The 26,759-nt window shown below is 39.3% G+C and overlaps 1 protein-coding gene across 2 annotated transcripts in view; it reads left to right on the top strand.

The window, feature by feature from the left end:
- Positions 1 to 26,759, top strand: part of LOC121513106 (nuclear factor of activated T-cells, cytoplasmic 1-like) — a 106,159-nt gene that overhangs the window by 38,711 nt on the left and 40,689 nt on the right. For both annotated transcript variants that reach the window (XM_041792625.1, XM_041792626.1), the window contains exons 7-8: positions 16,725 to 16,780; positions 21,227 to 21,359. In XM_041792625.1, the coding sequence (XP_041648559.1) occupies positions 16,725 to 16,780; positions 21,227 to 21,359 (189 nt within the window). The remainder of the gene's footprint in view (positions 1 to 16,724; positions 16,781 to 21,226; positions 21,360 to 26,759) is intronic.

The following is a 26,759-nucleotide window of genomic DNA, read 5'->3' as shown; positions in this document are numbered from 1 at the left end:
GCAGGACTTCAACCTGTCCACAGTGAAGCCAAAACTACCAGAAACTGGTTTGCTGACCATGGCAGTACTGTGTTTAACTGGCCAACAAACTGGCCTGGCTTGAACCCAACAGAGAATCTCTGGGGAATTGTTAAGAGGAAGATGACAAACACCAGACTCAACAATACAGACGAGCTGAAGGCTGCTATCTTAGCAACCTGGGCTTCGTAACACTGAAGCAGTGCCACAGACTGATTGCCTCCATTTCATAACACATAGATGCAGTAATTTTTTTTTAAAAGGAGCTTCAACCAGTTACTGAGAGCATAAATGAACACTGAATGATTTTTCAGAAAGTCGACATTCCTGTATTAACAATCACTTTTATCATATGAGCAAGCTGGTGCTTTAAATTCAATTTCCTTACAATATTTTTCACTTTCTGAGCCAAAGATAAACAGTTTTGCAGGGTTTTGGCAACACTCTGCCTTTTACCCTGATCATAAGAACAAGTGAACAAGCTGATTTGCCCTCTCGGATCCACACTATCACTTATACTCTGCTCTTTTTTTTGGTAATTTGCAAACTTTTTCTAATCCATCCCTCTGCTTTAAGTGCACACTAAGGCAGCTGAGGGGTTAATAGAGAGGCAATGGTGGGTGAGGGGAGGCAGATGGACTGGGTAACATGGGGTCTCCCTCCCCCTGGCTTTACTTAGTCATGGAGGGGGATCCCCCTGGAGAGGAAAGCCCATTCATACACAACACCTCCGCCTCACCACCTTTTGCTATTTGAGACTCCTGCCCCCTCTTGAGCAGTATTTCCCTCTCTTTGACCTCTTCTCTCTTCCTCTCTGTCTAGTTTGCCTTTTACTGTTTTCACTCCCTCATCCTCCTCTCTTTTTACCTCTATCCTCGATACCCGGTAAAGACATTAGCCGATGTGAAGCCCAGGGCGAGCGGGATCCCCACGCTGGTGCATGCCTTCCACATTTCAGTGGTTTGTTTTCTGTCTCTGCTGCGTCCACAAGGAGGGAGGGAGCGATTGAAAGGTTGTCTGTCTACTACTTAGTCTGCTTTTATGTAAACTTTAATGACCCACCACTTCCAGGGTCTCTGAAGTCAAAAAGCCCATTACAGACAGAGCTGCATACTCTACACACATGAGCACATACATCACTCACTAATGGCAACTATCTATGAGGAAGTATGAGCGTGGAAAAGTACTTATGTCCAAATATACTGCACAATATTGTCCTTTGGCATTTTCATCAGAGAGTCCTGCTGTTTCATGAAGGTCCTCGGAGTTAACATTTCTCTGATTGTTGATTTAAAAAGACCAGACTCGGATCAGGAAAAAAGAAACCAATAAAATTATAATTATATTACAGATTTATTCTATAACATTGGTTTTATTTTCCTCTGGAAAAAGTTCACGACTAAAAGCACCCATAAAATACAGATCTGTGTACCGCAATAATTACTACTCACAGTCAGAGACTCGCGTACAGCCGAGCTCTTTGTACAGCACAACACCAATCACTGCTTCAGCCACAGTGGTGACAGCCATTACTGTAGCTGGCATTAAAGGTCAGGATGGCTGTGCACTTTCCAATATTGACTCCAATAAACACCTTCCAGAAAATTCCACAAATCCTAAAGAGCAACAGAGGCTTTTTTGAGTGTCCCAGTTGAACTTGACTGAATTATTTTATGGAGTTCATGTCCTCCAAATTGAGCCAGAGATCACGTACAACACACAAGTCAAATGGTACAAATAAGACTATAAATCATGCATACATTTATGTCTGGTTACAGCAGATTAGAGCAAAAACACACAGCGGTTTATGGATTCCCTGCAGAATATAACTCAGTATATAATGGACGGCATTATTGCACAAGCAGTTTCTGAAAAGTAAAAGCATTAACTAGTCCCTCAGAAATCATTGCAACTTTAGTGGATCATGTCATCCTGTACATTCAGGCTTGTTTTAAAGACTGTCATTATTATTATTATTTTTAAAGGAAGAAAGTATACAACAACTATGTTCCTTAAAATTTAGATTTAGATTTAGAAAGTATTTATTATCTCCAAGGTGTAATTCTATTTGCAACAGAAGTTTGCACAAGCCATCCACGTCACAAAAATACATAAAAACATAGAGGGCCAGGACTCATTTTCAGCCCTGGAGTGCCATGGCTCAGACCAGCCAACTTTAGTTCACAAGTGGGCTGGTCTGGAGTTATGTAATTGTGGTTTTAGTGTATTTATTAGAATACTTTTCTACAGTTAAGAAATTCAAAAAGCATTAACATTACTTTTAGTAATTTGATCACAAGCAAATGCTCACACAGCTACCGGGTGTGTTTTACCTGCAGAAACAATTGCACTAGGTATGCTCCTGTGTCCTGACACTGCTGCTGACACAGGAATGAAGTCTAAAAACAGTCTTAGAGTAATTAAGACTAGCTTTTAACTTACCATGGGATATACCATAAACTTGCCATGGTTTTTTGTGTATTTTTATATTCATGATGTTTTTATAGAGTTTCAAAGAGTTACAAGTTTTTTGTTTTTTTTAACCTTTACAAAAGTCTTCGATTCTTAAGATATTTTCCCTGAATAATCTTTAAGCCAAGTTTGTTTTATTTATGTAGCACTGAATCATTATTTTTTTCTTAGCACTTTTCAAATACAACAGATAGACCTATATATTGACACTGACTGAATCCCACCTGCCCAGTGGAGGTGTTGGCTGTGCTTGGCAGTGGGCACATCTTCACTCTCACTGTAAGCAGCAAACTGGGTGGGGGGCAGCAGCTGCTGCAACGGGGTGTTCATTCAGTTGTAGCTATAACATAGCTACTGTTTGCACAGAAATTATCCCTATTGTAGCCTATATATTAAGCTATATAACAACACATAATTCACTGAATTTTGAAACAACCATTGACAGACTTCCATGACCGAGCACACCGTTTGACTGATGGGCACAGATTATTGTTGTTGGGAGATGTAGTGGGAAAGAGGGAACTGCAGAAAGAGAAGGGGAGTTGTGAGGGGAACGCTACTCAAACAATGAGCCCATGCATTGCTACAGTATCCTGAATAATCTATTTACTGTACATTTGCTCTTGTGGCCCTAATATCAGCCTGGCCCCCAGGAATTCTCTTACTGGTCTCCAGATTAGCTACCATGGGTGTAACGGTATTTGTATTCGTCCTGTACCATCACGGTACGGCCGTCACGATTCGGCGCATGCAGTAATACTATGAATACGCCTCAGTGAGTATTAAAAAACAGTTAAGTTCTCACTTCAATCCAGGTGGCGGCAATGAGCCTAAAAGCTGCCAGCAACTGTCAGAACAGAAGAAGGAGCAGTTACAAAAACAAACGAAGAAGAGTGATGGCGCATGTGGAGTTAGAAGAGCCACCGGCTTCATTTAAATGGTGCTCTGGCTCTGTGAATCATGTTAACTTTACCTTCAACTATCAGCCTCAGAGGAGTGAGAGAGGGACTCTGCAGCTGTGTCATAGGTAAAGTTATCCTCAGATTTCACATGGCTTTAACCTCTTTAACCTCCAAGATGGGCTGTGAAAAGTTCTTCCAAACTTTGTAGTAGGTCCCAATGGTTAAAAAAGTAGTCCAGTCCTGAAGTCCGTGTTGAAATCGGCAAAAAGATGCTAAATTGCATACTTAACAAGCTAATTTGCGGTTGTGTGATGATGATGTGTTCAAGTTAGCTGGGAAATTTTAGTGTATAAGAATGGGTATAAATATGTCAACATAATATGAAAATAAGCTAGTTATTAAAAAATGTATTTATTAATATTTTTAATCATTGAAGAACTTTTGGAGGGAGGTCGCAGCATATTTATGATTTAAATGTGATTTATTCAGCCTATTTTGATGCAATTTAATTTAAAACTTTAAATTAGATTTTATTTATCCGCTTCAATCATCGTACCAAAAACATAGACAACCGTGACTTCAATACTGAGGTACGTACCGAGCTGAAATTTTTCTGTACCGTTCCACCCCTGTTAGCTACACGTAAGATTCGATTCCAACCATCCAAAGTGTTGGGTAAATATAATGGCAGCAGTGTCAACAGTTTATCTAAAAAAACTGCTGTTAAAACAAATAACCTCAGATATTTGTTAGATTTGGCCCTCTTGGCAGAAGTAAACCTCCTCCCTGGTGGTCGACGGATGATGGGGGTTTTTTTGCCTTTGGTTGCAGGTTCAATTGCCTAAGCTTACTCTCGTAACACCCCCAACGTTGCAGCCCATCAAGGCATTTCCCATTTCCTTTTGAAAGGGGAGCCCTTTCAAAACCTACATTAAAGTAAAACATGAACCCGAGTTACGGTGGAATCATATCTGCTCTGTTGGTTTGACCTGCCACTTTAAACTTCCTCTCTCCTCTCTGACTTGTGTTGAATGTCTATCTTCCCCCTTCCTCCCCAGTATCAAATGGTTTCTGTTGCCACTGCGGGAGACCCCTGAAAAAAGACAATTACATCTTCTTTTCAGATGCCACGTCATCCCCACTGCTCCTCTTTGTCCCCCACAGGGTGACTGATGCAAACTTTGTGTATCTTCTGCATGTGCATTTGTGTGTTTGTTGTTGAGCGTTGTGTGTGCACCATCGCTGCTAGCCTGCAGGCCTGTTTGCGTTGTTCAGTAGGAAGTGTTTTCAGTGAGTGATTCATAAGGGATTCCCAACAGAGGGGTGAAACGGAAAAGCAAAGACCCTCAGAGGGAAGAGGGAAGGTAGAGGGAAGAGGAAGAGGAGGGGAGGACGACAGACAAAATTTCCTTCGAAATTATCTCTGTGACCTCGATTAGTGACATTCAGGCATTGAAATGATCAAATCCTGCCCTGGTTTTAATTGGTTTAGAGGAGAAATGCCATGTGTCTGGTCAATTTTCACGGATCCTGGCAATAGATTTTATCTATTCATGTGACTTTTAAAAATGAGCTTCATTTATTCCTCTCTTGGATGAGTCAGCATAACAGCGCTTCATTTTTTGGATTTATCAGGACTTGAAGAAGAGACTAAATCAGCTGCTCTTTAGCCAGATTATGATAGTTGGGAACATCAAGTCCATTTTTTTGGTTCCTGCTGTAATGTAGACATCTTTTCAGCACTGATTACTGTTGAGATTTACTATTTTAATTTGTTTCTCCCTTCACAATGCCACAGTCATGGCCTTCATCAGACTTTCCATCTCATGCATTGTTGTGCTAGGTTCAAATTCACTGTTATTCTATTGTGTTGAGGTTGTGTCAATGATACGCTTTGCCTAAACCACCTTTTTGGCACAGGAGTTGGAGGACATACCTGGCGCACCTACTGCAGTGTGTGTTCTGGCTTGCCCTGCTTTCCATGGATGGAATGAGGGCTACAGGCAGGGAAAATAAAGACAGACATACATAGAGAGAGAGCTGGGGAAAGCCTTCACTCTGACTCATGGGGGGAGGTGAGGGAATTCCCTGGTGAGCTGGATAGTTTTTACATCTGGTGGGATTGGAGCGTTGCCTGGAGCTCGGCAGCACCACACAGCCTGGGCTGCAGCGAGGAAAAGTCTGGTCTTCTTCTCTGCTTCAGGCTGGTTGAGCTCACAGCCAAGATGAAGAGAATTCAGAGCTACAGTATAATCTGTAACACTAAGAAACACTACCCTGAGGCTGTTACTCTAGTCGTTTCAGCAACAGGCTGAAATGTTTGGATTCAAGGGAAGCCGGCCCCACAGACTGTGATCAGAGCTCATTCAAAGACTGTTTATACTTGGTTAAACACCTCTACCTGGGGCAAGTCTAAACATCAGATGAATCGGTCGATGTATTGTACTTCTAGCGGTGTGTCTAGACTGCCTTTTGTCTATCTGCATAATCTTGGCTCAAAGTTTTGGAACTGTGGCAGCATGAGGTCAACCTCCACCCCTGCTTCAGGGAGAGAGATTAGACATATGACTAACAGTATCTCCTCTATTAACTATAATATAATGAGATGAATCAATGTTACTGCATATTAGCTCTATTTCTAGGAGGCTCCTTCTAGTTACAGGGCGTAGCACTCTTCACCCCTCGGCCATTCCCATTTCTGTGCGTGCTCCTTTGGGAAACTGATGGGTCAATACTAAGGCTGTCAGCTTTATTAGATTAATCCCCATGTGGGTAAGGTCAGAAACTAGGACATTATTCAGACCAGTTCCTGATTTGAAATACATTTACTGTATGTTGATGCTTATTTCATTGTCTTCTCCAGTCTGTTGTACACTCAGGAGCTCGAAACTATTGTTTGAGATTAAAAAGATTAACGAAACGGTGTTCAAGGTAAAGCAGCCTTTCGCTTATTTGTAGTGTACTTACCTGCTGATGACAGTGATTTAAATTCACAGAGGAAAAACGAAAGCACACATGACATTTGTTTGTGTGTGAATTGCTGAAGGCTTTAATATGAGGGCTTAAACTAGTGAAGTATTCATCAGAAACTGGTCTAGTGTGGTCCAAAAATCGAAATCCTTTATCGTCATAAAACTAAACAAAAGGGCTCTCTAAGTTTTCGATATGTTTATAAAGACAACCAAATATGCAACTGCCTTAAAGTCACTGGTTAACACAGTTAGTAAAATTGTGGCATCAGTCTTTAGACTCAAACACATGGTGAATCTGGTTATATTTATTTTAGAACTGAGTCAACCTGATATGCCAGTTGGATTGTTTTATATATCCCTGTGAAATGGGATATGTCTCACATCCATATGGGCAGGAGATCACTTACAGTGTCAGGGCAGGGCAGGACCTCAAAAAAAAATCTTGCAGGGTGATTGGATGAAAGTTCTGTCTATCTTGTTCATAATGGGCCAATCAGAGCACATGGCCTGCAATGGTTGCTAATGCCAGTTATCATTGAGGTAGTAGGTGCATCCAACTCATGCCGAGGTTGGTCAAGAGAAGGACAAAAACATATTTTCTGTCAAGAAAGGCTTTTAGCGTGTTTCCTTGATCTCTTTTTAATAAAGAAATATGGTCCATTTCTGGTAAAACTGCCACTGTAGCTGCATCTGAGCTAATGGCTCTAATGGTAGCCATTGTATGCCAGCATAACAATTCAACACCTCTTGTAATTATTGCAAACTTATGCCAAAGTCAGTCAAAGGAGATCAAAAAACACCTTTCCCAACAAGAAAAGCTTTCAGTGTAGGGTCTTTACTCTTCTCGTAATAAAGTAATGTTGCCCAGTTCTGATAAATCTGCAACTATATTATAGCTACAGCTGAGCTACTCACTACATTGGCAGTTGCCATTGCTACTTGATTGCAGCACAACTAAATCCGTACTATCCGTAACTATGGCTTCATTCTCCTCACATGGCCCTAATTGTTTCAGTCCATTCCCAGACTACAGTCATTTCAGATTGGAGCTTTGTGAGATGGATCTGCCTGATGACAGACATGGAATCTGGCCAAAACCTTTTGCTTTGCAAGGTTAAAATCGACATGCAGATCAGTAAAATGATGTGTGTCAGTCAACTGTTGTTGGCTGTTGTTTTGGTTATTCTAACGTTAGGTGGTGTCAGATATCAAAATGTAGGATTTTGAACCGTTCCTGAAGTTCTTCATGTAATATTCACTTAACAAACATCCATATATGTTGATTAAAACTTCCTCTTAGTGAAGGATTGTAGAGTCCACAGTGCATTCAAACATTTTTTTAGGGATAACAGGCTGAGTAACTCACAGCTCCATAGACAGTAGGCAGCACATCAGTATGTTAGACACAGCCAGCACTGCTAATGCTAACAGCACAGCTAACAAGCCAGGATGCCACACCTCCTGCTAGGGAGGTTGGAGATGGTGCACAGAGGAACATACCAGCAGGTTTGCTGTGGTCAAAGAGTCTGCATTTGAAAATGTATGTAGCGTGATATTATAGTTTAAAAATATTGTTTTTGTATGCATCTCAATTAATATTTGCAATTCTAATGTGATACGGTTGTTCCTCTGAATGCCTCATTTCACTGTAAAAAACTTGAAAACATCTTAGTGGAGCCAATGTATATACAATTTGTAATATCACACATTTAACTTTTTACCATTCTTTGGTAAAAAATACTACTTAGATTGAGATCCAGATCCATAATAAGTTCCTTTTTCCCCCTAGGGTTAAGTTATGTAGTACCTCAGTCCACTACTTAGGCTGATCTGCCTATAGTAGTAGAAGCAGTGCAGCACTAATTGAATAGTAAATCTTTAAGTCTGGATCATGACATACATTTTTTGCATTCATTTTTTTCCTAACTCAGTATACTTGTAGGAATTGCTTCATATTTCCATGTAGATTTAGGAACTTTGTGTGCAAAATGATGGTGTTTTTGAAATTGTGATTATTCCTGATTTACTATCAGAATTCAGCGATTAGTCACTGATTAAAACATTAACCATTTGACAGCCGTAGTCAATGCCCATCAAAAGAGAAACATCCCTCTATACTGGGTAGGGGAACATAAACATGTCTTGAAAGATTCATTAAGGGTTGCAGATGGCCTGGTGGTTAGGTCACTAAAAGTTGACCTCTTTTGCTCAGTCTGGATGTACAGACTAACAGGGAAGTGTACCATTTAGGAAACCATTTCCTTGGGCACATTTCTGCATCAAAAGACTCTGCTGAATCATATCAGTATTCATAACAGCAAGATGTCTAGATTGTCCTGTGGCCTCCACCCTTTCTCCAGACTTGTCTGAACAAGGGTGTCAGTCTGAAAGCACCTCAGATCAGACACTTTTTCATTGCCCTGTCAGTGGCAGGTTGTAAGGAATGCCACCCAAGAATAGTGATCTATCTGGATGAATGTCAGGTCAGTTTTGTGCATAGAAAGTCAAAGACCTTGTACAAGCAGCAAAACATCTATCTACCTATTTTTCACTTCATAAATTCAACCTAAAGTTTTGTAAAGCACCAGTCTTACTTTGACCCTCTGCAACACACCCTGCAGAGCAACCTTGATGTCTTCCTTGTGAATATAAATATTGCACAATTGTAAAAGTCTGGATGATGTTCCAGCCATCCCTTTCAGTCTTTAGATCATTTTCAGACTCAATGCCACACAGCTGGAGCCTTGATAAAAGGATAAAACCAGACTTTACTGGATGCCGTTCTCCTGAGCCTGCACCCACAGGTCAACTCAGCTCATGCCTTCCCTGTAATACACCAAGAATAACTCACTTCCTGGCTATAAACCCACAGTAAATTCATGGTCAGGTCATAATTTATACAGAGGCCTTTCAGTTTGAAGCGGATCCACTTTTCTCCAATTTCACCAGTCATTAGATTGGCAGAGGTCAGGTGCTTCAGAGTGGAAAGCAGCTGCACCTTGTGGGTCAGTTATGGGGGAACCCCTTTGGTCTGCTGGCTTTGGTCCTCGTTTGACAACAATGTAATGCGCGTGAAATTGTGTGTAAAATGACCAAAATACTGCCACTGAAGGTAGTAGGGGTATATAGGTATTAGAGCAGAAAACAGACTTAAACCATGTAAACAGGAAGGAGACGACAACACTGGAAAGGAGAAATTCTGCAAAATGCGGCTGTTATTTCACAAGGCGACCTTCACAATTAGGCATGTGAATCATATTTTCCATTCTCAGAAATACTACAGTAAACTCTCTTAGGTCAGTAGAAGTTTTGTGCACAACATAGCACTTCATGAAAGGAAAAAATGCTCTATGGTTGTCAGGAAGGAAAGTCAAACCTGCAAGGTCAATGTGAGGACAAAGATGTCATTACTCAGCAATTCATGGTTTCAGAATAAAAGTTTGTTGGTCCAGAGAGATTAGGTGGATCAAAAATGACAAAAAATATTTTAGGTTTGTTATAGGTTTTTAAATGTGGTGGCCCTTTACCTTCTGATGTTTGTAACAACTATTGGACCAAAATAGTAGTCTTCGTCGCTGACCAAAGCTTGGACACAAAAATGACATCAGACAGGATTGTTTGTGGTTGTATTTCCATTTCACATAACATCAACCTGTTGAGGCTGCAAACAACCTTTTGTTGCATTTTGGAAAGCTTAGACAATGGCACAGTTTTTGCCAGTGTGTAACACTAACCATCTGTGCTTTCTCTGAAATTGGAGTCACACATGCATGCTATGGTTGCAGTCAATAGCTTAGCATGAGTAGGTATACTGCAACAACAATGGTGGACTCTGGAATTTTAACTGCGTTGTTCACTCCTAGCCAATGATCCTTCAAACTTACTGGCATTGCAGTCCTGGGACACTTGGGGTTACAACCCAAACTATTCACCTGTCCATATAAACAAGTTAGCCAATGTTTGTATGTTTGATTAGTATGAGTATGTGCACAAGTGCATGCTTTTTCAATTCAAAGTCACACGGCCAACTACTTGCGAGGCATGCAATAAACTACAGCAGTCATTTTTGTGAATCCATCATCAAAACACTGTATTTTGAAAGTAATCAAAACTTTTCTGAAAATAGTTCATCAGTTCCATTTCTTCTGGGGCAACCTCATCATCAGACCTAACTGGTATGTGCATGTGGATTGTATGGGGGAGAAGGTCAAGATGATTTTAGAGAAATCTGGCTGCAGCTACAGCTCTTAGACGTCCCATCTTGCAGACTTTTACTGTGAGACGCTGCATCTGTCACAATGGAAAAACAAGCTAAAACTTTCAAAATAAAATCGAATAAAAAGTTTTGGTTAGGTAAGAGTAAGGGTTAAGGTTACCAAAAGTTAAAAACTTGACCTGCAAAACCTGATTAAAAATGTTTAATAAAGCGTGTCACTGTAGGCCAGTCTGCCTACAGTGAATGTAGCAAAGCACCTCCCAGTAAAGGTCTGTGAGAGGGATGATCTACAGTCTGAAGCCAGGCTGTGGTGCAACTCCAAGCCGAGAAAAATATGATTTTTCTTGTTTTTTTTTTTGTTTTGTTTTGTTTTGTTTTTTTTTTGCAAGGAAAGTTACATTCGAGTCAGATATATTTGCTATGGACGTATCTGAGGAAGGTCTTTTAGCTGAATGGGGATATCTTCATTTTTTTTCTTAATCAAATAATTAGTGGCTGTCCCAGTACTAGAATTACAAAATTCAGTATGATTCTAATAAAAATCAACCCATATTGATACCCCTTTGATCCTATGGCAACAAAAATCAAAGTCTATTTTTTAAAATTTCTAATCATCATTAATTTTATAAAATCTTGTTCACATTGTCAGAATTGAAAAATAACATTGGCAAACTGAAACACTCAAAATTATCTATACTCACAAGTACTTTTAGTTCCAACATGCAATTGTCTAGATTATTTTTTTGGTTGTGGGGCCTAATGTGAGGCTATTTATAGGGCCAGTAATTCCTGGCAGCACCCCTGCTAAATGGTCCTGTAAATAAATATATGCTCCTGATTTAAACGATTGATTAATAACATAACAAGACACATTAGAGACTGAGCCACTCGAGATTGAGGATTGGCATTTAGTTATGTATTATTGTGGACTGTAGAGCTAGAAGTTTAAAAAATGCAAGAAAATAATTGAATATGCAGTTTAGCTTCAATGAGACTAAAACATCAATAAAAAAAGAGTTTAAAAAAGGTAAGATGACTCAGGGAGCCTTGCCCTTCGTTTGCTACAATTGCCTGATGAATGCTGGTATTAGTCTTTTAAAGATCTCATTTGCACAAGTGAGTCATGCAGACCAGCAGACAGATGGCTGGTTTACCTACAAGGACGAGCCTAAGAATAAATGTTTCTACTTGTGTGTCTGATTAAACATGTCCGCTTGTCTCTCTGTGGCTTGATCTCGCTGATATTTCTCTAGACAGCAGCTCATGCACCACCTTTTTGCTTTGCTCCTTCCTCTTTCATCATTCGAGCTGAAGGCCACCACAAAGGTAGAGGATACTGTGGCTGCCTGGGTGTGTGTGTCTTCATCTGCATGTGTGTGCTACGCGTGGGTGGAGGCTGCAGCGTGAAGGAGGAGGTGTTGTCGGGAACAGAAGCTTTTTGCAGATGTTGCAGGGAAGAAAGAGTGAGTGGAAAGTTTTGTGGTTATCAGTCGTACAGCGCTCTCTGACTCGAAAAGGTATGCCACATGTGGCACCATCCCAGCGCTGTGTCAGTTTTAGATTAGGCAGAGAAATGACAGAAAAGTTTAGATGCAACTCAGAGGCAGAAGAGGTGAAAAAACAAAGAGGAAGGAAGAGGTAAAAGTCAAAGAAAAGTTTGAAAACATGTTTACTAGTGGAGGCTGGGGTTGACGTCTAAGTCTAAGGTTTCCCTCTTGGAGTGTCTCCCAGTGCGGAGGCGGGTGAGATTCCCTCATGGTTCCCCAGACGTAACATGAGGAACGCTCATCTTTGTTTGCCTCTGTCTCTCTCTCTTTCTCTGACCTTCTACTCTGATTGCCCTTCTTTACTCTTTGCTACTTCACAACATTCTGTGCCTTTGTGCCTAATTGCTTGTCTTTTTTTGCATATTTTTCACATTAAACTTTTCCAGTTATCAAACAGATTTAATTAATAGACAAAGATAACCTGAGTAAATGCAAAATGCAGGGATTTGGCCTTGGAACTCTCTCACGGGTGCTATTTTCCCAGTCTCTTTCTTATTGTTGAATCATGAACACTGACCTTAACTGAGTCAAGTGAGGCCTGCAGGTCTCAGTTGTTCATATGCTATTGCAGTAATTTTGGTAGGCCAGCTAATCCTGGGAAGGTTCACCACTGTTCCAAGTTTTCTCCATTTGTGGATAATGGCTCTCACTTTGGTTTGCTGGAGTCCCAAAGCCTTAGAAATGGTTACAAATCCTTTCCAGACCGATATATGTCAATTACTTTGTTTCTTTGTCAGACAGACTCTATTTAAGGGTATTTTTATTCAACAGGTCTGGCAGTAATCAGGTCTCGGTATGGCTGATGGAACTGAACTCAGCCTTCCTCAAAAATGTGATTATTCACAGTTAATTCATGAGGGGGGAAGCATCCAAACCTACCTGGCCCTATGTGAAAGATGCAGGGACAGGAAGGTTTAGATGGCTTTGTTGCGCTGATTAATAAAATCATCATTTACAAAAATTATTTTGTATTGACTCAGGTTATCTTTTTACTAATGTTGAAAACTGGGTTGTAATTTCAAACATTTAACCTTCTAAGACCTGAACTTTTCTGAGATGCACTTTTAATATTGCACACTTTTTTGGGATGACTAGGACCTTTTATGTTAACTAAACATTGAATCTCAACAAGTAGTTAATAAGATAATTAATGTCCTTATATGAGGACAGTGGGCCTATTTTGCTGTATGCCTCAGTAACTAAATATTGGCAACTCTACCAAATTGATGCAAAACATAGTTGGAAAAATCCTGAAAGAAAAAATATATCTTAGCCAGCATATTGATAAACACAAGGTACACATTTTAAAGGTAAATAAATAAATAAACAAATCAACTCCATATATTTGTTTTCACCCAATTTTGCCATCACTGAAGCAAATAGTTTTATGAGAAAATAACAAATATCTCTAAAAGCTTTATAGATTGGGTTTGTATCATTATACAGGACATACTAGTACATGTATAAATTCATTATATCCATTAATTACTTGGTTATTGCCATATTTTTCCTCAAACATTTAACTTAAGAACATCTAAAAGTCATAGTTCATTTTTTTTTTTTTTTTTTTTTTTTTTTTTGCCCTGTTATGATATTGACAGCACTCATTTTTTGGTGATACCATTGTAATTCTTAAAAAAAAAAATCTTTAAAATAAATGTGTTTTCCTTACCATTTTTTTAAAAACACATTCATTTTTGTTAAGCAGCAAAAAAATGCAAAAATTGTGACTGTATTATTCTCATGAAATGGAATTTGGAGGTTCAGGTGATGGGTATTCAATATAATGTAGCTCAAAATTACCTGTAAAATATTTGTGTTTCCTGAAATAATGGCTCAATTTCACTAAATATGCAACATTTAACCTGTTTTACACTTTCTTTGTTTTCTTTTGGTGCACAGATTGCACCATTTTGTAGAATGGCCCATATCCAACTTTACTTGCATTTTTAAACAAGACTATACTGTAAAATAAATAGTAACTAATGCATCATATTTCCTGAATGCTCTTTTTGTCTGCAGGAACATGGAACATGGCTATGTAAGAATAAAATGGCCAACAACATAAAGTATATCCTGGATGTGAAACCTCAGAGTTTTCTCCTTCTATTGCATTCAGTTCTTTCTGCTCCTGGTAGATAAACATTCCCTGGAAATGGATACCATACAAAAAAAAAAAAAAAAAAAAAAAATCAGTGTAGACTTATTTGTACCACAACTTTTTAACAGCATTGTAAAAAGCAAATTCCATGCCCAGTATCACAAATGATAATCCTGCTTCTATTCTGCAGTCATCTCCATAAGACTGTGTATTTCTCCATATGTTTCTCTGATTTCCCTCGGTCTTAATAGATCTCTCTTATCTGATCTGTTCCCCGTCTGTTTTTCTCCTTTCCTGCTTTTTAATATGGACGTTTTGGAAAGAGATATCTACTGATGTTCACTCCCTGAATAATAAAAGTGACCACCCGCCCCCACTCCCACAGTTCACCAATGATAAGTCAACCGTTACTGGGATCCTTTATTCTTTAACCGTCTACATGATGTGAAAAACATAATGCTTGGAGAAAAACACAGGTTTTACATCTTCCAGACCTGTAGAGACTGCTGTTATCAGTTCTTTGGAAACTGACTCTGATTATCTTATCTGATGGCTTCCTGTCCTGGGAGTAAAGCGCAGCAGTTCAGCAGTGACCATATTGGTGTATCCATAAAGGCCCAGCTGTAGCCTGCTCCTTCTGACATACAGTAGGGGTGCCACAGTGACCATGCTATCACCTCACGTGGTGTGCCACTGACACAAAGGCCGTTCTGTGTCACTTCTATTTCTGACAGCCTTAATGAGTCATCTGTTATGAAAGAAGGAGAAAAAAAAAAATGGCACAGTGGTCGTCGTTGATTGCCGTAGCAGAGCCCAGAACGTCTGTTAGCTAAGGTGTGGCATGAAATCACAGAGAAAACCCGAAGAATGTGAGCTGAGCTTCTGCAGACTCCCAACAGCTGCAGCAGCTCACAGGCCTTTTAATGCAAGGCAGCGAGGGATGCCTCCTCACCACAACAAGATGGAGATGAGAAGAAAGAGATAACAGACAGAAGCTGCTCCTTTTTGTTGTTTCACAGGGGAAAGATAAGAATAGAAAAGAGAGAAAAAGATATCTAATCAGGAATTCAAAGGAGGCCAAAACAGTGAATAACTCATGGTGGTGGACGCTGAATACAAGAATGGGCTGTTTGAGATCAGAGATCAAAGAAACCCCTGACCTTATGGCAACTGGCTTAGGGCAAATATTGTTTTACTCCATCTTTTATTCATTGGCTGGGGTCCACATTTGCTGTTTTTTGTGTTGGCAGCGCCCACAACCTTAGCTCTAGAGCACTTTTCACACTTTTCACCAGGCTTTAGTCTTTCTAGGTTACGAAAATTGACTTTTGCTTTTCTCTTAGTTTCGTGTCTGCAGCCATCAGGATTAATGCATTAATTGCAGCATGATTAAGGTCCATAATAAGTGAATTGTTTTATTTTTCAATCCCATTAATCGCATGCTTTATTGCCCCTTTCAGCACACTTTGGCTAAGCTACTGCAACATCTCCCTGCAGCTACAGTGATGATAAGTCCACCACTGCTCCTTAATGTCTCATTTCACTTTAAAAAACACTCACAGAGAGCTCAGTGGACAAGTCAGCAGTCATCTGCATCCTGTGTTATCAAACATTTACCTTTTCAACCATTTCCTTGTTTTTCTTTTTAATCCATAACAAGTTCCTTTTTCCCTGGTTCAGTACCTGGTGTAATCACAGATATGTCTCCTAATTTTCTTTCAAAATAAAAGCAGGCTTGTATCCAAACAGGCCTGTTTTTAAGACATAACAAAAGTCCATAGTGGAACCAAAAACCTTTTGAATGCAAAACAGTAGGATTGAAAATGGTGATTAATGGTGATCAGCTGCAGAAATTTTAAGATTAATTGCGATTAAAAAAAGTTGTTGTGTAACAGCCATTTTTTCACCCAAGGAGGAAATTCATACTTGAATATATTCTGACATAGTTAAAATCAAGAGAATCTTAAATTGTATTAGAGTAGTGATTTATGGAGTCCAACTATTTTTTAATTGCAATTAAAAAAACAGATTCAATTGACATTCATAGTGATGCCATTTTTAAATATCTCTGTGTGCATTATATTTCATTTATCCTTATTTTCAAGGAAATATCACCATGTTGGTAAATGGTACTTTTGAGTTGTTCTTACAGTTTATATCCCTCTTCCATGCCCAGAAATATGACTGACTACCGATGAGCAGACTAAAGACAAAAGACTCTTAACCCCAGCAGCAGACACGTATCCTACTGTGTAAAATTTAGCAGCAATTTTAAGGATGTGCCTTGGGAACTTTGATTTAAATGGCTGCTTACCAATTTACAAAACTGACTCATTGTTTACGTTAGAAATTGATGCACCTTACTCTCTCAAAGCACACCATCTTTTCTTGTTCTTCTGCTGTCATGTGTACCATCTCTAGTGTTTTTCAACCATCATTACAGATGCATCTTGCCTGTAACGTGCCATATAAAATATTCTGTTTCTCTGTCAACAGATGGGCATCACCTGTGGGAGACAGAAGCCAAAGTTGACAAAGACTCCGTCAAATCGGTTAGTGTTCCTCGCTATGTCGTCTGAGTGTTTCTGATGTCTTCAGTCCCAGCCTCCTGAGACACCCTCCCCTTTCCTCTATCTGTCTCCTCCTCATCTGTCCCCTGTAATGATGTAATCTTTGCTAAAGCATTGCTTAATGAAGATTAGCACATGCAATCCTGAGTGGAATTTTCACAAAGTCTCCCAGAGTAAACAGCAGCTGTCATATTGTTTTTGTATCCTAAATGACACAAGCACACCAACAGAGAACTGGAAGCATTAAAACCATATATACACAGCCAAACTCAGCCCTAGAGCAGAGCCAGACGTTTAGTTCACAGCAAACTGAATTGGTCTTAAACACCTCGTCTGTACCGGGCTCCTGCAGCCAGGAGTGGATTACATCTCTGCTTTTACCTGCTGCTTTTCATGAGAGCTGTAATGAGAAAATAAACCAGTGTGCTCATTTCGCTAAGGTCCAGTCACACATTAAGATTGTGTTAATATAAAACCAAGTGAAAGGGAATCATCAGGAGAGGGAATGAAGCGAGTGTTGTTCTACGTGTCACAGAAAGCTGGTTGTACTCTGGAGTTAATTAAGATTTCACTGAGCTTCATTAAGGCTGCTTTAAGCCAGAAGAGGGAAGGATCTGCAGAAACCTGTTTGCTTGTGCGTGATGACTGTATGTTTTGAATTGCTGATGGCTTTCATCAGCGGTTACTTGCACTCCCTCCTACTCCCCCTCCCCCTCTTTTTAGGAAACAAACCAAACTAATTTACACTTACACAGGGGCTAAAATAAACCACATGCATCTAAATATGGCAATGAGGGTGTTTTTCCTTCTTGTTGTTGCTGTTTTTTTCACTTAGGTAAATGACTCTGTTGCATCAGGAGGGTAAATACGGACCCTGATGTCTAATTGGCCTGTAGGGCTGGAAAATGAGTGAGCATGTAAGGCTCGGCTGGGGGCGGCTTAAGGTTGGGCAAAATATTAAGTGTTTAAGATATAACTATTTATTTCCAAATGAGATGAAGGATAGGACAATACTGTTTTCAGTATAGTTTATGTTTATTAAAAATAGATATCAGGCCTCATGCTCAGTACAAAGATTGGTAAAGGTCAGAATCACTAGGAGTTATATGCTTATTGGACACAAGATCATCTATTTAAAATACTTAATCTAAATGAGAATATTTAATGTGTTGTACTAGGAGTATTTATATTATTGAAACTGATACCTGTTTGATACCAGGATAACAAAATAGAAGTTCTTAAGATCCAACTAAGGATAGTTTTTGATTTTAGTTATCAATAATTGAAGAAGTCTGTGTGCAATTTTTGAACTGCAACTTTTACAAGTCCTTCCTTGCCAGTTCCACCGACATTTGCAAATATTGACAACACATTTATGCAATTTTGACAGTGCTCTCTCTGCAGAGACACATGGGTCATTAAAAGGTCAGGCATTTGTAGCAGCCCAGCCCCACCATTAATAAAAATGACAACCAGAAAGATACATAAATAAATATTGTATACTCACTACAGCGGTCGGTGTGCTGACAAAAATTTTACATATTAAGAGAGAGCAACGGGTGCCGCAATCAGGGTTCGTCAAGACAAACATATACCTCAAACACAAGGTCATTTTTTGACTGCATGACAACAAAATTTCCACTTTCAAATGCCTGTAAAGTAACCAACCATACAACCATTTCATCAAACATGTATGAAGTAGCACTGTGCATGTTACAGAAGGTAACCAGAGTATGAAAAAGCACTTCTTAAGCACAGTGCATGCTACTGCAGTCGTTTTGTAGAACACAGGCAAGCATAGAGAATAATTCCCAGACTAACAGCTCAGCTGTTTGTGATCTTTACAACAAAACACCACCTTAACCGGTTTCTACAGGGGCTACTCTCATGGCCACAATGGTGGTATGTTTCAAAAATAAACATGTGATTGTATCATCCTCAGCCAATGTAGCATTCTTCTTTTTGTCAGGTTTTCTCTGCATGCCCGTTTGGTCATTTAGTACCCCAAGTCAGTGATATGTGTGAACATTAGATTTAAGTTCTTTCTTTGACCTTTCCACTGTCACTACCACAAGTGTATGATGGGAGAAAATATTTTTTTAAACATCTTTCCTGCTGTAAAAATGTCCCTAATAATATGGCCAGGATACTGAACCGGAATAATTTTTTTCTTTACACACAAGTAAACAAAGTTTTCCACATAAGCGAAACCAGTATAAGGCTAATAACCAGGAAACTAAAGTCCATGTAAAAACACTCACTGATGAACACAGATAGGAAAGATAGGTGAAAGCAGTCACTTTTACCTGATGTTACATTTGCAGAAATTCAAGGCAGATACAGAATATGATTCATACTTCTTGTATGTACACTATGGTTGATATATAGACTGTATATATTAGCATATCTCTGATACCAATATTTCACCTTTAAGCTAATATCTGCTGTTTACAATTAAATGCCAGTAAAGCCATACATCCCTGCAGGGAATCGTTCAGCTTGGCTATGTTTTGATACCACATAAATATATTAGAATAACAGATATTTGCCCATTTTGAAACACAGTATTTAAGAGCATAGAGTACTCTGACAACTTAAATATGCAAATGCTGCCTGTGTTTTTGTACAGTTTAGACAGTATACAGAGGTTTGTCTACAGTTTTTGTCGATTAAAAATTAGGACGGTCAAAAGACTAAAATTTTCAATGCAATTATTTTCAGGGTTTCTGTAGTTAATCGCGATTAATTGCATCTTTTTATTGCAATTCAAAGTTATTCTATTTTTCATTTGAAATTGTTCTTGTGTCCTTTTGGGAAAGAAAGTTGTTATGGATTGAAAAGGAGACCTGGGAACAGTAAAAAGTTAGATCTTTAGTTCCACAAGTTGCAGATCGTTTTGACTTATCCACTGAGCGGTCTGATTTAAAGAAAAAAAAAGTTGAATTAGACATTTAGGCTCTTGGTGACATTTTACAACACCGGAGCTGAAGGAAGATGCAAGAATGGCTTTACCAAAGTGTGTTGAAAGAGACAATAAAGCATGAGATTGATCTTGATTTTAAAAATTAGTGCACTAACATTGGATTATAGTGATTAATCTTTATTACATGTATACATAAGCAAGTGAGCATTGCTCGATTACAGCAAAATTCTAATCACAATTACTCAAACAGGTATTAAGATCACAAATATCAAAAACAATTTTGCATTGATTTTACAAAATCTGCAATTAAAACATTCATCAATTTAAACAGTTAACAATTTGAAATACCATAAAGATAATGAAAATAATTGATTAAAAAACATAAATGTACAAAAACAATGGTACATCGTAACAATAAATAAACAAAATGAATGACTTTCATGGCCAGTAAATGCAATAAATAGTAAAACATAGATGACAATACCTATGGTCATGTGGTTCAGTGATTGTACAGTCATGATTAACTTGTTTTTGTGATTGTGGGATGTAAAAATTGTGATTAAGCTCTTATAATTACCCAGAACAACAAATATCAGCCCTGAAGGTTGGCGCTGAGAGAAAGCGAGGTCCATGTCAAAGACCAAGTCCAGCTGCGTGTTTATTTGTAGTTTCAGAAAACATGTAGAAGAGATTGCTATCGTGCACTGGTCTTCCTCTTATGTCAGTTGCCTCCATACTGCCTTGAATTGCTCCACCTGGCCTTCCTCACTCTGTTTTTATTGCTGTCCAGAGCATGCTTACTTTCATAGGTTAGGATGGAAAGGGAAAGCCATGTGCACACACTTTACACACTCAGTCAGCCACCTGCAGGCTTTCTCTGTTGTCATCTGGTGTGCAGATCCAAGCTGAGGCAGCAGACCCCTCACCTCTAAACCCCTGCCTCACCGCTCAGTGATGAGCAACAGAAAAAAGCTTCCTGTCAATTTGCTCAATTGTGCTCTTTAAAGAGTGACAGCCATCCTGTGAATTAGACACAAACCCTCAGACAAATTCTCTACGAGTTCCCTTGTCAGAGTGAAAGCAGTCAAAAGTTCACATCCGTCCAGACTTGCCAAAGTCTAGCCTGGGGGGGACAGGCGAGCCTCTCCACAGGGACGCGTGGCTGTGCAAACAAATAAGCCGGCTACCTCTCGTGCTGCACAGGGACAAAGATAATACCCTCGGGTTTCATCACAGACAAACAGGGGCACTGGACCAACCTCATGGGCTCTACTGCTGCGTCTACACAGTCCAGACGAGCTCATTTAGAGCAGGTCCCAGTCAAGCCTCTGGCAAAACACGGCCTTAAATACAGACCAGCTGCAAAATAAACAATGGTGTTGATTAATCGCTGCAGAAAGTCACACATGAAATCAGAAAAGTCAAACAGCTGCCTCTTTCTGGTGATATTTGGAGCTGGCTTATGTCATTTCTGTCTAAGTCTGCTTTATTTTTTTCATTCTCAGAGCACTATCGTTGTGGAGATCCCACCATACAGGAATCAGAGAATATCTAGCCCAGTGCACGTTAACTTCTACGTCTGCAACGGCAAGAGGAAGAGGAGCCAATACCAGCGCTTCACCTACCTGCCTCCTAATGGTAATCATCACCTTTTCCCTACACATTTATTACCCCTGACATTAAAGACACTTTTTACAAGCTTCGCATTCACATCATCACATGGAGTATTTCTCCAGGTCTTGACATTCGTCTGCAATAGTTTACTACAGCTGTCAACATGCCATGTGAAATTTGGATTTGTTTTTGACATTTTTACGCCTGGCACTACTTCACCACAGCCTGTAAGCTACAGCTGAAGATGTGAGGTGTGTTTATTCTATAGTGAGGCTGCGTTCCCCAGCAATGAGGTGTACCTGCTGAGTGACAGTGCCTCCGAGCGCTGTTGATGAAGTCAAGTCAATCCCCCGGCAACCTGACTTTCACACCCCAGCTCACACAATGACCCCCTGGTTCACCAGCGCACCTACGATCGCTCAAACACGCATCCATGCACATGCATGTTAAGTCACTCTCACCTCTACCAAGCAGAGCTTTACCCCATCATTCATGTAGCAACCTGAAAACCCAGGAATCCCTCTCTCTGTGTTTATCATGTGTCCTTGGCCTCAGTGTTTATAGACGGCTTTCACGCCGGAATTTGAAGAATGTATCGCTGAGAGTTTAGAGGAGAGTTCAGCCTCAAAATTAGATTGTGAGCTATTGAGTTCTCACAATGGACGCAGGTGAAGTATCAGCTTTGGTATCGCTTTCAACCACCCGACTAGAAGACTTTATTTTTATCTTTATTCATGCAGAGAGAGATGAGGCATGTTGGGTCTTTGAAGAGTAAAAGTATGATTCACAAAATTAGCATTCTGGTGGCAGTGTAATTTTGGCAAAGTCTTAATCTTAAGAGAAAAAAAATAGTAGTTTTATTCACGTCTCTGTTATTCCTATTTAAAGTACAAGTGTTGGCAGAGACGTAACTGCAGATCAATTTAGTGCAACTTCAGTCAAAAAATGTTAATTTTTCTCCCCTAGAACTAACTTAACTTGCCAAAATGTGAAATTACTGCAACTGTAAAATGTTTATATGCGTGCATTATCAAATTTAAGTATTGATAGTGGATTATCAATGCCTAAATTTAGTTTGATAAGGTGATGAAGATCCAAAAAACTTTGATGAAAAATTATTTTATTTAGGTATGTAGGGACAGGGAATAATACATTTCATTGATATTGATACCTTTATTAATACTCCTTAATAATCAAAAGTTTTATCAACACTATTATTGACACCTCTTTATCATTTGGTGCAGACAAGAAGTGTTTATTAAACTCATATGCCTGCTTAATTGTCATTTTACTGAGCCAACTTTGGTGTAATCTTATGACACCTCATTGGCTACTGGCCATTTCAGACAGGCAGTGTTGGATGCACATCATGGCTGCAACATGGCTTGATTTTCAGTCATATGCATGTTAAAAAGTCAGGGACTTTTTGACTTCCTGCATGAGTGCTGCGTCTCAGGTGCCTCAAATGCACGGCTCATATGCAGAGAATCTGGAGCAGGGCTATTCAATTGCAAAATCAACCTGGCCAAATTTTTAAATCAAGCAGATTTAAATTGATTTGTGAGACATTTTTTTAATCACCGAAGCCAGAGCTGAGCTTTGGTGGTGTTAACATACTGGTATATCTGCAGTTATGGAAAATCCTTCTCTTCACACTGGGATAAAAGTCTATAAAAGTACAAATAGTTTAAATAAATAAATAGATAAATGAATTAAAATGGCAAAAAAGTCACATAAAGGCTTCAAATAGCAGCCAATGAGGTGCTTGCTGGCTGGAGCTTGGTCAGCTCTGTGTCCTTTGGCAACGTACTGCTCACCTGTGCTTTTTTTTGACAGACAGATTATGCATACAGTGAAGACATTGCATAGACTTTGATGCATCCATCATGGAAACGTGACAAACAATTTTTTTCATCTATTTTCAGCCCACACCCTGTGGAAGCAGGTAGCCCAGGTTCAGTGTGGCTCCTTTCCATTTCCCTCCCCCACTCTTTCATTCCTGTTTCCGACTCTATCCACTCTCCTCCTCTCTGAATAAAAACACAAAATATACCTTCAAAAAGAAATAGACGTTGTTTGATACCTCAATAGTACTTACTGAAGACTGATTTAGGGATACTCAAATTGCCCTGCAGACATCACCCAAGCCTTCCCTCCTTTAGGGATTCCAACCTGCAATCATCCATTTACAAGTCCCACCTCTCCATCCTGATGACCAGAGAGATCCATTAAATCAAAAACAATGGTATCTTGTTTTCATTGATCAGTGTCTAATGGGTCTAATGCTGCTGGGATAGCATACTTTCTGCTTTGAGTCCGTAGCTGTTAATAAGATGTGACATTTAGATTATCAGCAGATGTATTTATGGCCGCAGGAGATGAGTGATTGGGATTTTGGAAGACACTCTGAGAGACAGAGCAGGGTAGGGCCCCTATTTGGAGATGCATGATTATATGGGGAACGGGTGCATTATGGGTAACAAAGCCAGTGATGGGGCTCACAAACTGTGGCCATATATAGCATATCCATTTCACACAGTATCTACAAAGAAAGACAGAGGCAGAGAGAGAGATGTTCTGTGCATCTCTAAGTCATTTCCCTGAGCATAAACACGGCTCTAATTAAAAGATGACTTCTAGTGTTCTCTCTTTCACTGCCAAGTAAACCACAGTCACAGCGTGGACCACACAAGCAGGGCCCATGTCTTCTCAAAGGAGCGCAATTAACTCACAAGGCTTATAGCCAACGAGACCATGAATCACAAGACTTAGGGTTCTATTTTGAGATTTACTATGCTTTTGAAGGCAGGCGTATAAACATTCAACACGGCATCTTTATAAATACAAATGTTGAGATTTAGAGCACAAGCACAACTGCTTTTTATGCAAAAACCCAAAAGATATGTCATAGAAGATACATGATAAGTTTTGAGTTTTGAAATATGCCATACAAACTAGAAAAAAAAGTTGGGGCGCTATGCAAAGTGTAAATAAAAACAGAATGCAATGATTTGCAAGTCTCAAACAAATTTTATTGAAATTGAACATAAAGAAGATATCAGATGTTGAAACTGAGACATTTCATGAAGAATATTAGCTCATTTTGAATATTATGGCAGTAACACATCTCAAAAAAGTAGGGACAGGGCAAGCACTGGTACTAATGAGAAAGCTGGAGGAGCATTTTGCAACTAATTAGGTTAATTGGCAACAGGCATTAACATGACTTGGTATAGCATTTTGGAGTCTCTTATGAATAAATGTAGGTGGAGATTCAGCAACCAGTGAGAAACTGCATCTTATTATTGTAGGACAATTCAAAAAAAAAAAAAACAATTCCCCACAATAAGATTGTTAAGACTTTGAATATCCAACCATCAACAGTACATGATGTCATGAAAAGATCCAGAGAATCTGCAGAGATCTCTGTGCACAAGGCAGAAGGATGAAGGCCAATATTGGACGCTCATGACGCTCATAAACAGGCATGATTCTTTACTGGAAATCACTTTATGGGCTCAGCAACCCTTTCAGAAATCATTGTGTGTCAACACAGTTCACTGTGTCATCCACAAATGTAGGTTAAAGCTATATCGTGCACAGAAGCCATATGTGAAGATGATCCAGATACACTGACGTTTCCTGTTCATTAAAGCCCATTTAAAATGGACTGTGGCAAAATGAAAAACTGTTCTGTGGTCACACAAATAGAAATTTTTAATTCTTTTTGAAGCCACCATGTCTTGTTGACTAAAGAGAAGAAGGACCTTCCTGCTTTTTATCTGGGCAACAGCCTGCATCTCTGATGGTATGGAGTTACTTTGGCGACTGTGGTGTGGGCAGCTCACACATCTGGAAAGGCACTATCAATGCTAAAGGTTTAACCCACATCAGACAAGAATGGGACAACATTCCTCTTCTAAAACTCCAGCAACTCGTCTCCTCACTTCTCAGACATTTATAGACTGTTGTTAAAAGAACAAGGATGGCTACACAATGGTAAAGGTGGCCCTGTGCCTACTTTTTTGCGATGTGTTGCTGCCATCAAATTCAACTTGAGTAAATATTTTAATGAAATGGTCAAATGTGTCAGTTTCAGTGTCTGATATGTTGTTTTTGCTCTATTGTGAATAAAATATGGGTTGATGAGACTTGCAAATGATTGCATTCAATCTAATTTACATTCTACACTGTGTTCCAACTTTTTTGGAATTGTGGTTGTAGATTTATCATTGTAAGACACTCACAGGTAAACATTGCATTCCTATTAGGCAAAAGTGGCTTAAATAATGTGTAATTGTCCTTTTTCTGAAAGAGGTTAGGCATTATTTGTTTAGATTTGAGTTTTTGCACTGTAGAATCTACTATAAGGACTAATGAGCTCCTGCTGCTTCACATAGAAAAACATACAAGCATTATACTCAGAGTAAACAGACCCTTTGTAGCAGTGATGGCTGTAATACATTCATGGTTTCAATACGGCAACAAAGAATGAGGAAATCCTCTTGAAGCTGTTTGCGTTTGAGGGTTTCAGTGTGTGTATGTGTCAGCACTGAGAGTAACAGCGAACACTCAGGCCAGGTAGTCAGGGTGGGCTGAGGGGGGAGCACACACAAAAGAACACAGTGTTATCAACACTTTCTTGCCTGCTCGAATGAAAGGGCTCTTCCGGCCTGCTGTCCCACTTCAAGCACAGTTGTGGTCGCTGACGTTGTTTAGAGAGAACATTTCTTTCACACTCTGGTGTCTGCTCATCTATAAAAGGCAAACCCAGACCTTAAAATAGCCCGACTTGTTTGAAACAGCGGAAGGATGAAGCAAACACTCTGGGACACAGATGCTCGAGAAAACCACCTTTATTTTCCACTCAGGTTATGTTTCCGTTAGTTTTTCTTTTGACACTGATGAAAATGCAAATGGCTGAATTCTAATGCCTACATTCAAAGAAAGAATAAATAGATAACAGTAAGTTAAAATAAACATCTCATTGTACACTGCATTGTTTTATATGAGTAGATGTTCTTTTATGTCAATATTACACAATATTTTACTCTGCTATCAGGGAGACATTTTACAGTGTTTATGCTCACTTTCAGGATTATTTAATGATATTTTAATTATTTAGGACATTTTATGTGTGCCAGTATTTTTGTAGTGATGTGAGGCTCAGAGTTAATATTCAACAGGCCAAGATTTGGAGGAAAAACTTTCAGGGGGCCAGGTGACATTGCTGTCCCTCTGCTCTGATAATAATATTATTCTTTGCTCTATATGATAAGCTTAATAGACTTAACAAAGGATATATTGACTAGTGAACATGAGCATTAGCAGCTTTAGAGGGTGGGACAAAGACATACAGCAGAGAGAAAGAAGCAGAAATCAAACAAAATCCTCCACCTTCCTGCACGTTTGTGCAGAGGTGTC

Source organism: Cheilinus undulatus, linkage group 8 (genome assembly GCF_018320785.1).
Source record: "Cheilinus undulatus linkage group 8, ASM1832078v1, whole genome shotgun sequence".
Classification (NCBI taxonomy): Eukaryota; Metazoa; Chordata; class Actinopteri; order Labriformes; family Labridae; genus Cheilinus; species Cheilinus undulatus.
The sequence above is the reverse complement of the archived record's forward strand: the minus strand, read 5'-3'. Positions and strand labels throughout refer to the sequence as shown.